The sequence below is a fragment of the Acinonyx jubatus genome, chromosome C1, assembly GCF_027475565.1.
Source record: "Acinonyx jubatus isolate Ajub_Pintada_27869175 chromosome C1, VMU_Ajub_asm_v1.0, whole genome shotgun sequence".
NCBI lineage: Eukaryota > Metazoa > Chordata > Mammalia > Carnivora > Felidae > Acinonyx > Acinonyx jubatus.
The window spans coordinates 98,192,781-98,207,279 of record NC_069381.1 but is presented as its reverse complement, the minus strand read 5'-3'; the positions used below and the strand labels follow the sequence as shown (position 1 = coordinate 98,207,279).

The 14,499-nt window shown below is 50.7% G+C and overlaps 1 protein-coding gene across 4 annotated transcripts in view; it reads left to right on the top strand.

The window, feature by feature from the left end:
- Window positions 1-986: 986 nt before the first annotated feature.
- Window positions 987-14,499, top strand: part of IGSF3 (immunoglobulin superfamily member 3) — a 93,157-nt gene continuing 79,644 nt past the window's right edge. For 2 of the 4 annotated variants that reach the window (XM_027060805.2, XM_027060801.2), the window contains exons 1-2: window positions 987-1,133; window positions 1,795-2,477. In XM_027060805.2, the coding sequence (XP_026916606.1) occupies window positions 2,435-2,477 (43 nt within the window). In that variant the 5' untranslated portion in view covers window positions 987-1,133; window positions 1,795-2,434. Of the gene's footprint in view, window positions 1,134-1,216; window positions 1,377-1,511; window positions 1,662-1,794; window positions 2,478-14,499 lie in introns of those variants that run through there. The other 2 variants (XM_027060802.2, XM_027060803.2) reach the window with 2 other exon arrangements.

Genomic DNA, 14,499 nt, shown 5'->3' with positions numbered 1-14,499 from the left:
CACCTCCTCCGAGAAGCCTTCCTGACACCTGACCTGGTCTGACCAAATTCCCTCCTCTTGATGTCCCAACCCCCCAACACAGGGTCAGGTCCTGGCTCATGCTTCCTCAACACTCTGTTCTTCTCTTGCCATACTTGTTTTATTGTCTCCCCACCAGATCAAGCTCCAGGAGGACAGGACTGTCTTATTTGACCTCGGTTGCCTTTTGACCGTTTTTACCCAGCATGCGTGTGTGTTCATTAAGTATTGAATGGATGAAAATGCACTCGTTTGATAGGGCTGTGCCTCATAAAATAATTATATCTTGCATTTACTGAGTGCTTAAGACGGGGCAGGCTCCACTCTAAGTGTTCTTACAAGTGTACCGTGGACATCTCACAGAACCCTATTCAGTAGGGAAGGGCTATTTCCCCATGTAACAGCAGACGGAGAAACTAAGGCACAGAGAAGTTAAGTAACTCGACCAAAGTCAGCAGCGAGGATGTGGAAGAACCGGGGTTAGAACCCGGGCTGTGCCGAGTTCAGTTCAGCCACAACTTCCAGGAAGTTCTGCCATTGAATAAAGCACAATATGGGCCTCCACCGCAAGCACAGATTCAAGACTCCTGACAAGGGCTTTGTTTTTGTTTCCCGGAGAGAGGACGTGCTCGCTAGACGCCCGCTTCAAGGCTCGAGGGTCCTTTGCGGGGCTTTGGGAAGGGCCTGTGCTTCCCGCCGGCGGCCCGGCAGCCTGCGTGTGAACCGCCGATTAACTTTGGGAGCTGCCCGGCTCACACACGCCCCCTGTGCCCAGTCCTGGGGTGCCCCCCCGCCCCCCTCCCCGGGCAGGTGCGCCTGGGCGGGAGCACCAGCCCACAAGCGCCCCGCCAGGCCCCTGGCCAGCCCCTTCTCCGCGGGCGGGGGAAGGGGCGGGCCCGGGGGCGGCGCCTCTTGCCCAAGCCCCCGCCCCCGCCCCGCGCGCGGCTGGCCCGGGTGCTGCGGGCCGGGCCGGGGGGCGGGGATTCGGGAGGGGCCGGAGCGCGGCTGCCGGTGCGGCTGCGGGGGGAGAGGGAGGAGGCGGTGCGTCCCCAGAGGCGTGCGCCCGGACCGCCGGCCGCCGGACGGACGCGCGGAGGGAGAGGGCCGGGGGCGAGGTCAGTATCCGGTGGGGGCGCGGGCTGCGCGCGAAGGGGCGGCGGCGCGGGCAGCCGGGAGCCCGGGGCAGGGGGCGGGGAGGGCGGTGGCGGGCGCGGGGCCGGCTCCGCTCCGGGGTCGGGCCCCAGACCCTCCCCTGGCCTGGCCACGAGCGCGCCCCGGCAGCGGAAAGCGCAGCCCCCCGCTCGCTTCGCCCTCCGTCTCTTTTCTTTCCAACCAGCGAAAAATAAACAGCCGGGAAGGTAAAACAATAGCGGGGCCACCTGGGACGCGGCGCGCGCGGAGCTCCCACGTTTGGGGCGGGGGCCGGAGGTGGAAGCGGGAGTGGCGGCCCCACGTCGAGCCCCCTCCCGAGGTGCCCCGCGGAGGGTGGGGCTCCCGGCGGCGCCGGGCTCGGCGGGAGGCGAAGGGAGTGCCCTGGAGTGAGCAGTGTGGGCAAAGTATTGCAGGAGCCAGCTGGCTTCCCGCAATTGCCCGGCTCCGGGCGGGGAAACTGAGGCGGGGGCCAGTGGAGCGACTTGCCCAAGGTCAGAATGCACGGGTGGACGGTCCTGGTCCAGGAACGGGACCCGGGCGTCCGGAGCAGCCCGGCGCTCGGCCCCTCTCGGTTTTGTGGCGCTTGTGTGCGCCTTGGCTACATCTGTCTTGTGTTTCTTTCAGAAATCGGCTGGCATTGTGGGACCGGCTTCGCTTCGGCGCCGCAGAACGCCAACTTGCTTCGTTTGTTCTGGGAAGGTCTGGGGCAGGTGGCGGCCCCGTGACCTACCGTCATGGATGGAGACGGACTTTTGGATGAAGAAACCCAAACAGTCCGTGCTGTTCCCGGGCGATTTAGCTGTCAAAGGTTTTGACAAGACCTACCGTCTTCCCTTTGGGGAATCCGAATGAGGGAGCTTACAGACACCTTCACTGGGAAGCCAAGGACATTCCTGTATAATCAGCGGATGAAAGGATTTTCTCAGACTCTTTTTTCCCTTTTCCTCGAGGATTAGTTCACTGCAATCTACAATTCCAGTGGAAACCGCTAAGGCACAGGATGTGACAGAAGCCTAGAGGGCCTTCAGAATTGTTCTGGACCCTTCCTTTAGCATAGGGTAGTTTAACACAAGCCACTGGCCGCCCTTCCCCCCTGCCCCCCGTCTTGCCGATGATCTCTTCTCTTTAACCTCTTCTCATTTTTTGAGTTAAGTTCTGTTTCCAAAACTGCCCTCCGGAGCTATAAGTGGATTGCCAGAAATGAGAGATTAAGTGCGGAGAGAAGAGGAAGCGTCCTGTGTGGTGTCTCTTCTCCGCTGCCGACATGAAGTGCTTTTTTCCAGTGCTCAGTTGTCTGGCTGTGCTGGGTAAGTGTCTCCGCTTATCAGTGCGATCGATGTGAAAGTTTAACCTGCCGTTGGTTCCTGTAATTCCTTGTGGTTCTTTCCCATCAACACTTGCTTTGGGGGACACCACGATGCAGCCGGTGTGTGTCAAAGGTCGAAAGAGGAACCAGGAGGAACGATGGGATGTTGCCGGTTGTCTTTAAGAAGGAACATCTGCTGTCCTTGAAATGTCTGTCCCTGACCCTGTGATGAGATTGCCCCCATCTGCCAGTTGGTGGTTTAGGGACTCCGTGTGGCTCGTGGGTTGGCTTCTCATAGTGTCCTAAACTTCACTGTCTTCCCTTCTGTGTTGGTCCACATCAGTTCCTAATTTGGAGTGGGCACGTTATTCTTACGGTGGGGAAAGTTGGTTTGGTGGTAAAGATGGTGTTTTTGTTTGTGTGTTTGTTTGTTTCTTGGGTTTTTGGGGGGTTTTTTTGGAGGAGGAAGTAGGCATGAGTGGAGTAGGGTGGTGAAGGGATGCGTTGCCCTGCCCAAGCGGTCTGGAGACTAAATGTGTGGGGGTACCTGTCTTATGTCCCCTCAGCAAGGAGCCTCAGACCGTAGTTCTGGCAGGAAGAGAGGCCCGAGGAGTGGAAAGCTGCTTGGGAGGGGGTGTGTTCGGATTGGTGGGGGGGGGGGGGCCTGCTGCAGAAGGCCACAACGCCTAGAGCAGGACGACGAACTGTGGCCCTGAGAGGTGAACCCTTGTCACCTCTCTTGGGGATTCCCTCCTCATTGCAGAGGTCCCCCCTCCTTTGCCCACGCTCTCCATGCCGATGAGCACCATCTTAAGTGTGGCATTAGAGGACACATCTCGGGTCTAGGATAAACTCCCACGCCGGGATCTCACGCACCCTCCGTCTGTCTCCTCAGACCTCGCACACGAGCACACCCTCTGATCTCTCTGTATGGTTCTGTCCCTTGTGTTTGGAAGAGGGCATCACACCTGCCTCTGGTGTTTGCATCTCCAAATCTAGATATTTTGCATTTACGGAGTTTATGCCTGAGCTGCCGGCAGTGGAGATAGCTCTCATGCATTGTCTCTACCCATGCAAGAGTTCACACTTGGGCGGAAAGAACGGATTTTGGAGTTAGAGAACTTGATTAGAATCTCAGTCTCATCACGTTTGCCATGCGAATCTCTAAAATGAGATGATACCTCCAAGGCCTGCCTTGCCAGTTCAAGGCTATAAGGTGTCCTAAATATCTCGACTGCTTTGAAACACGTCTGGGACACCTAATAAATGTTCAGTTGGTGGTTCTCAAACTTAGGCGCATGTTGGAATCACTGGGGGAGCTTTTTGAAAATTTCGATGTCCGGCTTTCTGCTCCCCTAGGTAATTCCAAGTGAAAGAAGCAGTGTGTGAGTTCATTAGAGCCAGCCCTCCCCGCCCTAGCACACACACAGACGCCGGTCTGGCGGCAGTTTAGTCAGTGTTCTGCCCCGGTGGGGGTTAGGATCCAGTGTCCCGTGTCTCCTGTCTGTTCAGGCAGAGTTAAGGCAGGTAGCTCTGGGTTCGCCAGTCCTAAATAGCCTAGTGGTATTTGTTATACTGTATTTGTCATTCACTTAGTGTCTGGGTTTAAATCAGTAATTAGTGATTCATGTGGATTCACGAGGACAAACAAGGAAAGCCCTGCGGGGTTGGATGGCTAAGGTGGGAAAGAGGGTTGGGTGGAAGGGTGGGACCGGGGCTGGAGGAGGAACCGCCAAAGGCAAAACAGGGAACTGTGACTTTTGTGCCTTTTGTTTCTCCAGGCTGCTCTAGAAATGTGTGGCCTCCTGCGGGTCCCCCCCCCCCCCGCCCCCCAACTGCTGTTTGCCCTCTGGGCGACTCTGGAGTGGAGCTTGGGCACACTGTTATCTTCCCTCCACTCCCAGCTTCGTGTATAAACAGGTGTCGTGGGCCAGGAAATGAATGTCAAGGTGGCCTTGAAGGGGAGCAATGGCAGATGACCAGACTTGGGTGAGGGTGGGAAGGTTTCGTGCCTGGTGTTTTTGCACACACCCCTCCGGGGGAGTCTCATCTTCTCCCCTTCCCCTGCGACTCTCAGCATGGCCAGGAGGGGGTCTTGCTACTCCGCTGTTAACCTTGGAGAGCAGGAGGTGTTGGGAGGGAACAGAACCCAGGTTGGGGGTCGTACTTCCCGCTTGCGGTCTGGTGTGGGCTGATTCATGCGTCAGCATTCTTGCTGTGTAACGTAAATTAATGTGTAATTTCAAAGAGCAAAGAATCCTGAGGTTTTATGCTCCTGTGGGTCACACACACCTGGAATATAATTTTGTTTGTAAAAAGTAGGATAAGGCTGAGTCCTCTGGCACTGACATGGGTGCCGCCAGCCTCCAGAAATGGCACTTCGAGGCAGAACACCCTATGACAGTACGTGAGGGTGCGGACAGGACCATCTCTCACCTGCCTGCAACTCCCTCCACATTGTTAGGCCTGTGCTTTCTGCGCCCTTCCTTTGCCAGTGTCTGGGATTTGGATCAGCTTCCTCCTCTTCTGCCTGTCTGGGTGCTGAGTCCTGCCCTTGTCTTTGTCCTGCTGAAGCCACATGCGTACTGCTTCCTGCCTCCTTGACCACTGTGTCTTGTTTCTTTCTCTGGTAGCTCGGGGTGCCCCACCCAACTTGGGAGCCATTGGCTGCCACGGCCACCCTCGTTCCAATTCCAAAGCCATCTTTTGCCGGGGCCTGGTTGAGCCATGAGGATAGTAAAGTCACCAGTGCTGATGGGTGGAGACAGGGGCAGAAGATGAGGGGAGAGAGTAGGAGCATGCATGTGGAAAGGAGAGAATGAGGCTGTGGCTGTGCCTGGCAGCAGCCTGCATGAGTGACAGTGACATGGAAAGATGACAGCCACGTGGGAGAGACCGAAAAGGATTTGTGTTTGCAATAACAGGAAGGGGACAATCAGGAAAGATGAATATAAGCTTCAGGCACATGAAGCAGATTTCGGCTTTGCATAACCATGAGTAGTGATGCCCTCCTAGACCAATGCTGATGTTGCAAACAAGATGAAAGAGCTTTAAAAGTGTTAGCAAGGAGAAATGTAGGAGCTTGGAACATCTCTGGATCAACACAGGAGAGTCCGTGGCTGGCTAGTGGCCGTATGGGTTCTCCTTCAGTGGGAGAGAATTTCATTGTAGAGTTTGGGCAGCCTCTCCCTTGAATAGGATGGGACTGAGGCAGTGATCACCTACCTCCCAGTCAGTTAGGGAAGGCTTCTTTGGGTAGAGGCCAGAGGGTTCTTCCGAAAGAGATCGAAAGGTACTTTGATGTTCTGATGAGTGTGAGCTCTGGGGCAGGACTCGTGATCAAAGGCAGAAGGGAGAAGCGAGGCAGTGTGGGGCAGTAGGGGGAAGAGCTCTGACGATGGTGATTTATGGATGAACAAACAGCATCCCCACCAGCTGTCCCAGGGGTGGTGCACTTCCCTTGCCTGGGGACCATTTAACAAGGGTGCTGGGGAGGGGAATTCTTTTTTTGGGGGCGGGGAGGGGCAGAGAGAGAGGATCTGAAGCGGGCTGTGAGCTGACAGATGATAGCAGCCAGCTGGATGCAGGGCTCGAACTCACGAACTGTGAGATCGTGACCTGAGCTGAGGTCAGACGCTCAACCGGCTGAGTCACCCAGGCGCCCCACCGGAGAAGGGAATTGTTGTCAGGAGGACTAGACGGGCCAGGATGCCTTTCAGCTGTGTGAATTATCAAGCCACCTCTGTGCACCCAGGGCTGTGAAGACGCCCCGGTCTCCTGCATTTTGCATAGCAGCAGAACAGTACCGCCTCTCCTGGCTCTGGCCTTTGCTGTGAAGCAAGCCCTATCTTGTTAAGTCCTCAGAATAGCCTCGCTGGATAGATGTCTCACATGGTCACCTTTTTGTAGGTGGAGATACTGAGGTCCATGGAGCTTAAGGAACTTGCTTCAGTAGACTACTGTCCCCCAGTTCCATACGGTGCTCCACAGTGGTGTGGAGGCCCCTTCTGTCTTGTTCCATGTGCATGCCTCCATTCCCAAGGTCATGGCATGGTCTAAGAAGGCTGTGCTGGCCCTAGCCATCGGGGAGGAGGAGAAGGAATGGTGAAGGGCAAGACCTCCCAATTTAAGAACACTTCCTGAAAGTTGCACACATCTCTTTTTCTGCTTCTATCCCCATCGGCTAGAACTCGGGTACGTGACCGTATGTGACTGCCAGGTAGGCTGGGAAATACCATCCTTCATTCCGAGCGTACAGCTAAAAACAGGGTTGTGTTACTGCTGGGGAAGGAGAGAGCCAATTTTGGAGGGACGGCTATGGGCTGCCGGCAGAGTGGCAGAGCTAGTAAGCGGCAGCACGGGGTTTTGAAGCCAAGATCATTTGGTTCAAACCCTGTGCCCTTCCATGTCACCCGCTGCCCCTCTGTGAGTACCCAGGCCCAGCCCCTGGCCTCTAAGAAGCCTTATCGGGAGGGCCTGAGCCAGATGAGCCAAGAGTTGTTACTCGGGAAGCAACATAAATCAGCATATGATTACGCAGGCAGTGTTGTGGTTTTAGCAATAGTCCTGTTCTGCAGTGTTTATAGAATGCTCATGTGCCAGTCACCGTTCAACCCTTCACAGAGCAAGCCCTTCTGTATTAAGGACCATCTCTGGCGTGTTCACTGCTGTAGCCCCAGAACTCGGCCTTCTGCGCGTACCGGCACAAAGTAGGCATTGAGTTGATTTTTTGGTTGAATAAATGGTTTCTGTGTCGGCTCCTTTGATCATGATAAGGAAACTCAAGGTTCAGGGAATTAAAATCATTTTGCTCAAAGGACAAGAGCTAGAGATTGGCTACAGGGCCTGTGCTTTTATACCACCCAACAGGGGTTCTTAACCTTTTTTGTGTCCCTGGGTCCTTTGAGCGGTCTGGAAAAGCCTATGGACCCTTTCTTTGGGTAACACTTTGAAATTCATAAATAAAAATACATCAACTAACAGAGGAAATGAGTTCTATTGAAATACAGTCATCAAAACATTAAACAAATTTAGGATCATAGCAATACGCTTCTTAGGAGCACATTAAATAACTAGCTCAAACAGCAGTTCTAACAATTACCGTAATTATGGCACAGTGAAGAATGAAAACGGTGTGTTGAGGCATCTGTGTCAACTGTGAGGTGATGTGAAGGCATGTGTGACTTGCGTTGTGACAGAGTCACAGGTCCTGGAGACATCGCCATGGTGGTTGCCTACATTCGTAATCAAACAGTTCGCATTCACTTAGAGGTTAGCTGCAAATAAAGCTGTCATTTTTTTTTTTTCTTCAAGTTCACATACCTCCTGACTTCCGTTCACGGACCCCTGTGAAGTTCAAAGTAAAGTTCAGGGTAGGCAGCGGTTGCTGGGAAGATGCCGTGTGAGAGGACTTTATTGGCTTTCAGAAACGGGCAGGGTTTCCACGCGGGGAGCGTTCTATTCCCAGTAGAGTCCTGATGGTGCTGAGGAGTCTGTGGTCATAATGGTGGTAGAGTGGCCCTTTAGGGTTCAGAGAAATGACTGTCAGGGGTCTTCAGGGTCCAGTTCATCTCGGATGGTGAGGACACAGAGAACTGGCTTCGACTGTAATGCGTTTGGGATTTGGGCTTAGACTGAGCCCCTAGGGCCCAGGCAGACCACTTCGGCGGAGCCCCGACCTAGAAACTGAATGAAGTGGCTTCACTGCTGGCCTCCCGTGGTCCCCGGCCTTGTGCCTCCTCTGTTATGGCTCCTTGATTAATATTTTGAGGTTCCTTTGGGAGCTCCTCATTTGCTATGATTGGACACCTGTTTCTTTGCGGCTTGGAAGTGAGCACAGCTAACTCTTCGTGAAGGGTTGGTTTTTAATTTAAGGAAATTTAGGACACCTGTGTGTGAATGCCCCTTGATTTTCAAAGAAATGAGTGGTTGCGTCAAAATCAAGCTTACATTTGTAGAAAATCACATGTTGCCAAATTCCTTCATCAGGAATGCTTTATTAAGTGGCTAATTGTGGGCCACAGTGGTGGGGACTTAACAAAGACCGTGGCAATGGACCTCCCTTAACTGGAACCTCCAATTAAGTGGGATTTTGTTTCTATTATTTTGAACTCCACTTTCCGAAAGGCCGAGTTCACAAGATGCGGTAGCGAGGATTTATTCTCGAAATCGGCTTCCAGGGCACCGTCAGTCCAGTCTCTACATCTTCCGCATCTATAATTATAGTAGGAGAAGAGAATGATGAGCCTCAGGGCACTGTAAGATCCTAAATCACAGATTAAATTATATTAACTCTACTCAGGCTGGAAAGTGGTCAGATGTATTTCAAAAGCCTTTATAACAGGCTTTATAATAACGAGAGTTGAAGCAAAGTTTCTGTCTAATCCTCTGTTAACCCTTTAATTAAATTCATCCAAATACCCTATTCCCTGTCATCCCAGTGACCCAGGCTTTGCTGAACACCACCCTGTCCCTGTCTTCTAGGGGATGATCATCTAAGGCCAGCCGTAAAACAAATGGTAAATCACTTTGCAAATGGAGAGGAAGACATTGATAGTCTGTGCTCTCTGAGGATGGAAGACAGGTGTCCTTTGGGGAGGGAGGGGCCAGGCAAGTTTGTTCTTGTTTTCAGCTCAGCAGGAGTAGTGAGGAAACTCTGTCCAGGAGGGAGATTGAGGCTGGAGTAGCTTATGAGTGGTCAGTCTGGAAAGGCTTTCTGGAAAAGCTGGAATGTTAGACATTTCTTAAGTAATGGGAGAGCGAGGTCCTGGCAGAATTGTGGGGTGAAGGACACCCTGGGCACATCGGGCTGCTTTGAGAAGGCTTCTCAAGGGGTGGAGGAGCCTGAATGTCAGTGCGCTGGCTGGTAAGAATTGGAGCGGTCGGCATGAAGTGTGGATATTTGGGCCTGAGACAGAAGGAAGATACCAGAGAGCTGTAAGTGGGTACCTGGAGGACCACTGGCGAGAGAAGGCCGGAGGTGGGGGTCCAGGGGACCTGTTCCTGCACCAAAGGACGAGCTGTCATGTACCCATCAAAAACCAGGGCAACGACATTCTGACAAAACTGTGAACTCAAACTGCTGTCCCGACTTCCAGTGGTGGCGTCTTCCCCTTGACTTTCAGGTCCCTAGGCCTTCCTTTCTTAAAATGGGGCAAAAGATCCAATACCAGTTGTGTGTTCTTTCCCATTATGATGCCTTGATGTCTGGGAGCATGTTCAGCATTGCCTTAAGTTGGCGTTATTTTTGTGTATTTGCTACTGTTTTTGTTTGTAATACCCATTTTCCCATTCTCTGGAGCACAGTCCATACTTCCTTTCTCATGGTGTCTTCAGAGAACGCCGTCTCTGCCCGCAGGGCACCGGATCCTGCCTGTGGTGTGTTGGTGACAGAGATGTGTCATGAGGCAGGCTGCTGACCTCCTTCTCACGGACCCCTTTTATGAACTTCCCTTTCCTCAGGAGCCCCATACATTTGAAATCCTCTGTCTGTCAGCATTAAGTAGTAATTAATCTGTTTTTCCTATGTGGTAACCAGTATGGCTGCTCACCCTTGATAGAGTGATGTAGTTCATCTCTGCAGCAAAATTAATCTGGCACTCTGCTTAGTCCATGACCAAAGGACCCACGTGGCCTTGCCTGTTAGGTCTTAGCCCTGTGTCTCCATGATAGGGGAAGTGTTGTCATTGTTAGGTGTTTTGAAATGTCCAAGGTGGCCGGCTTTCTGACAACCCCACGGGTTACTTTGAGAACCCCAGGGGACATGGATATCCTCGATGGTGTTTGCCATTAATTGGTTGCTTTGGTGACCTCGATTGACTTTGCTAGGGTGACTTTCCGTAGAAAGAGGAACAGGAGACTGGAGTTGAGTATCCATTGCTACAGGTCAAACCACACCTGTCCTGTCCAGGGACATCCTACTCCTCTTTTTTTTTTTTTTTTTTTTTTTAAAAGACTTGCAGAGAAACTTCACAACGTCTTAGATGTAACAATGCCATCAATCTTAAATGTCACTGAAGACTTAATTTGAATTAAGTCGTAATTTAAAACAGCAAATACGGTGCTTTAGGGTAACATGTTGAATAAAAGTAAGGTCCTGAGAGATTGGTTTCAATTTCAGAAGGTAGATTATATTTGTTTGCTTTGTTTTTTTGGATTTTAATTTGTTGACAGAGGTAACACGGGAATATAGTTCTGTTGTAAAAAGTCTAAACGGTACAGACAGAGAGTAAAATGTGAAAGTTCCCCTCTCCACCCCATGCCCCTTATTGAGGTCTGATATATGTTCTTGACAGTTTGATATATATTCTTCCAGGTCTTTTTCTATAATTTCTATGCATGCATACTCATGCAAATATAGATTTTTTTTTTCTGACATAAATGGAATCATGTAGAACGTATTGTTCAACCACTTGATTTTAAAGGGGTGATTTGCCTCACTGTTTTTTCAGGCTTAATTTTATGGCCATATCAGAACTGATTTGGTTATTTTATAGCTAGTTGGAACTGTAATTTGTGAAATCAGTGGGGGAGTAGTGAGCCTCATTCAATAGCTATATCGTGGAATAATTTTGTCCTGATGTATTAAGGCAAGAGTCATAATAAAAACACTGCCCTTAAATTTTAATGTATTTAATGAAAATAATTGACTTGTTTATTTGGACTCTTTTTTCCCCAAGCACATAAATTTAACAAATTGAGTACACACATATTTTGTTGACTGTTTTCATTATAATTTTGAAATTATGTTGAATGAAAATGAAGCCTATTTAAAACTTGTTAAGAGGACAAGCATAAATATTGGGTTTGGGGTCTAATTCAGTCAAGTTCTTTATTTGTTCATAGACTAGGGGGAAAACTGGACAAGTTTTTCTGCATTTTCTTAAAAAAAATTTTTTTTAACGTTTATTTATTTTTGAGAGAGAGAGAGAGAGAGAGAGAGAGAGAGAGACAGAGTGTGAGCAGGGGAGGGGCAGAGAGAGAGGGAGACACAGAATCTGAAGCAGGCTCCAGGCTCCGAGCTGTCAGCACAGAGCCTGACATGGGGCTTGAACTTACGAACCGTGAGATCATGACCTGAGCTGAATTCGGATGCTTAACTGACTGAGCCCCCCAGGTGCCCCAGTTTTCCTGCATTTTCAGTTCCCAAGTGATTCTTCCGTGTAGAATGAATTGGACTAATGTTGCCACTGAGGTTGCTGGCTACCAGACATTTAAGACCTTAACCTAAAAGAGCACTTTTTCCTCTAGCCCTGCAGAAGCGGCTGTTTCTGTAAAAAGATTATCATTTCAAAGTGTTGGGTTACTTCTCAGGTTCCCTGGTTATGACTGTCTTTAAATCCCTGGGAGCACATGCAGGTTTCTTGGATTGTTCACCTTTACACCAGATTTTTAAAATAGTTACTGTTTTGGAGGGATGGTCATTGGGTTCACATGTCCAGTCTGCTTTTCTTCAACAGCAGGGTTTGATGTTCCTACCGCCCATCCCAAGACCACTAGAAACTACTTGCAACACTTTCCTAAAAAGGCTATTTATCTGGGGTGCCTGGGTGGCTCAGTCGGTTGAGCGTCTGACTTCGGCTCAGGTCATGATCTCATGATTCGTGAGTTCGAGCCCCACGTTGGTCTCTGTGCTGACATCTCAGAGCCTGGAGCCTGCTTTGGATTCTGGGTCTCCCTCTCTCTCTCTGCCCCTCCCCTGCTCATGCGCCCTCTCTCTCTCTCAAAAATAAATAAACATTAAAAAAATAATAAAAAAAAAAGACTTTATCTGTTCATTCAGCAAATATTTGAGTGCTGGCTACAAGCAGCTCATTGTTCCGTTTTCTCACGTACCAGGAATTAAAAGGTATAATCATGACACATGTTCTAAGAAGTCACCTGATCTGTATTTTTTAATCTTAATAAATAGATTAATTAAAAACACTCTGACATTTGGGAACTCTTTTCTGTCCCTGAGGTGCAAAATCTTTTCTCTTCCTGTTACTTAATGTCTTTTCCTCCTGGTTTGTTGTCACCTCTTTAGCAGTGGTGATTACACATACCCCATCGGCTGTGACAAAGGGCCCTTGATGACTAAAAGAGGAGTACCAGTGATTGGGGGAGATTGGGGTGGGTGGCCCAGCGAGGGCAGATTCTTTCTTTTGAAAATACACAAATATCCCAAGTCCTGGAGATGTAGAATGCCCTTATTAACTGTGGGGGATATTGTCTGTCTGTGGGAACTGGGAATCTCACTCTTAGCTCTGAATTTCTAGAAAGCCGGAACAGAAGAGAACTAGAGCAGTCACATACTTGCCGTCAGACAGGAGACACATCCACACCGGGCTTTCTCCTGAGCACCCTTATGTTGGGGGTGTGGTGGCGGGTAGGTTGCTACGTCCCTGACCTAGAACTCCGCCTCCCTGCTTCCCAGTAGAGCCTTGGGAGGAGAGGCTGTGGGGACAGCCCAGGGCCCTCTCCATGTCGGCCCCATTTTCCAGAAACTGTTGGGTTGTCTCAGTGGGATCCAGGCTCTTGCCAGGTGCCGTCATCTGACCTGGGGCTGACCCTCCCCACGCATCCATCCGTTTCTCTCCAGCTTCACCAGTGCTTCTCCTGTCTCCACCAGTTCGCTGAGACTCGGGGTTGGAAACCGTGCCTGGTGGGAGTCCCCTCCACCCCAAAGCTGGTGGCCGCTGCTCCGCAGAGCGTCTGGGACAGGGCGCCATCCTTCTCGGAGGCCTTTCTGGCGTTCGTCATCGGTTTTGTTCCGCGGTGGTTTTGTGTTGGTTTGGGGATGGCTGGTCTGTTGGGAATTCTGCTTCCCAGATGGACACGACTCCAATAAACTATAGGGAGTGACTGTGCAGGTAGAGTCATTCTGCCTAGGCTCGTTCCGAAACCAGGCAACCCTCTTTATGATGCTGTTTAGAAATGATGTGCTGAACAGTTTCTTAACGTCTTCTGATGTTTTAGTACAGAAGATGGCATGGTGGACCGTTTTGCCGTCTGCCTTCTATTATTTCGTTACAGAAACACAAGATCACATCTGAGCGCCTTGCCTGGTTCTTTCTCCGTCCCTCTGTTGGAACGGGGGCTGTGGCCCCTAGCCGGGTGTCCTGGCACCTGTCTGGCTGGAGGAACAGCATCTGTAACTCCTGTCTCACGCCTGTATGAATCCAACTCTTCTGAATAGCTGTCCCCTCACACACCCTCAGCGGACTTCTCGAAGGGAGGAAGGACACAGAGACCTCAAGGGCCTCTAGGCTTGAATGTATTTTGAAAGGATCCTCATGGATCTCACATGTAATCCTTTTATCCTAAAGGGGAATTATTCTGGGGGTGAGGAAAAGACTGCCGTGGCCTGGGTTGGGGGAGAGTGGTAGAAGGACTGGAAAATGCCCCGAACAGAAGAGAGAGTCTCTGGCATACACAGTCTTTGTTTTAAAATTAAAACATTACGTAATACAAACATTTGCCTTCCCACTTTTACCCCTGCCACAGAAGAGCTGTCATTTCCCATATTTGGAATTCGGGGAGAGACAGGCCTCATTCGAGGACAAGGCCGGATCCAGTCTATGCTTTGGGGGAAAGTAAGTAAATATGAGAGCCTTGAGGGCTGCGGTATTTATGGTGAATCTATGATTACTGCATGTGCCTCCTTGTCATGATTTATTCAGCAGCCCCTGACGTCCTGGTGCTGATGCCGTGCCCATCAGTAATCTGACTCCTGTTTCCTTCTCCGTATTTTGCCTTTTGCAAATGTATAGGCATTCGGCTTTAATCAAGTAGGCTTTTACTCTGTCATCTGTAACGGGGATGACTGAAGTCATGTGGAGGATTTTAAGTAACTAATCTCTTAAGACATTCAGAGCATAATCTCCCCCACGCCTTGCTCATCCTGCCTGCATCGGGGAGATTTGCAGGGTTCTGCAAAGGAGGCAGGATGGGGACTTTGGCATCCTTCGGAGAGACCGGGTGTCCTCCTTGCCGGTGACGGGCTTTTGTTTGCTTTTGGCGTGGGGACAGGGCCTGCTGATGAT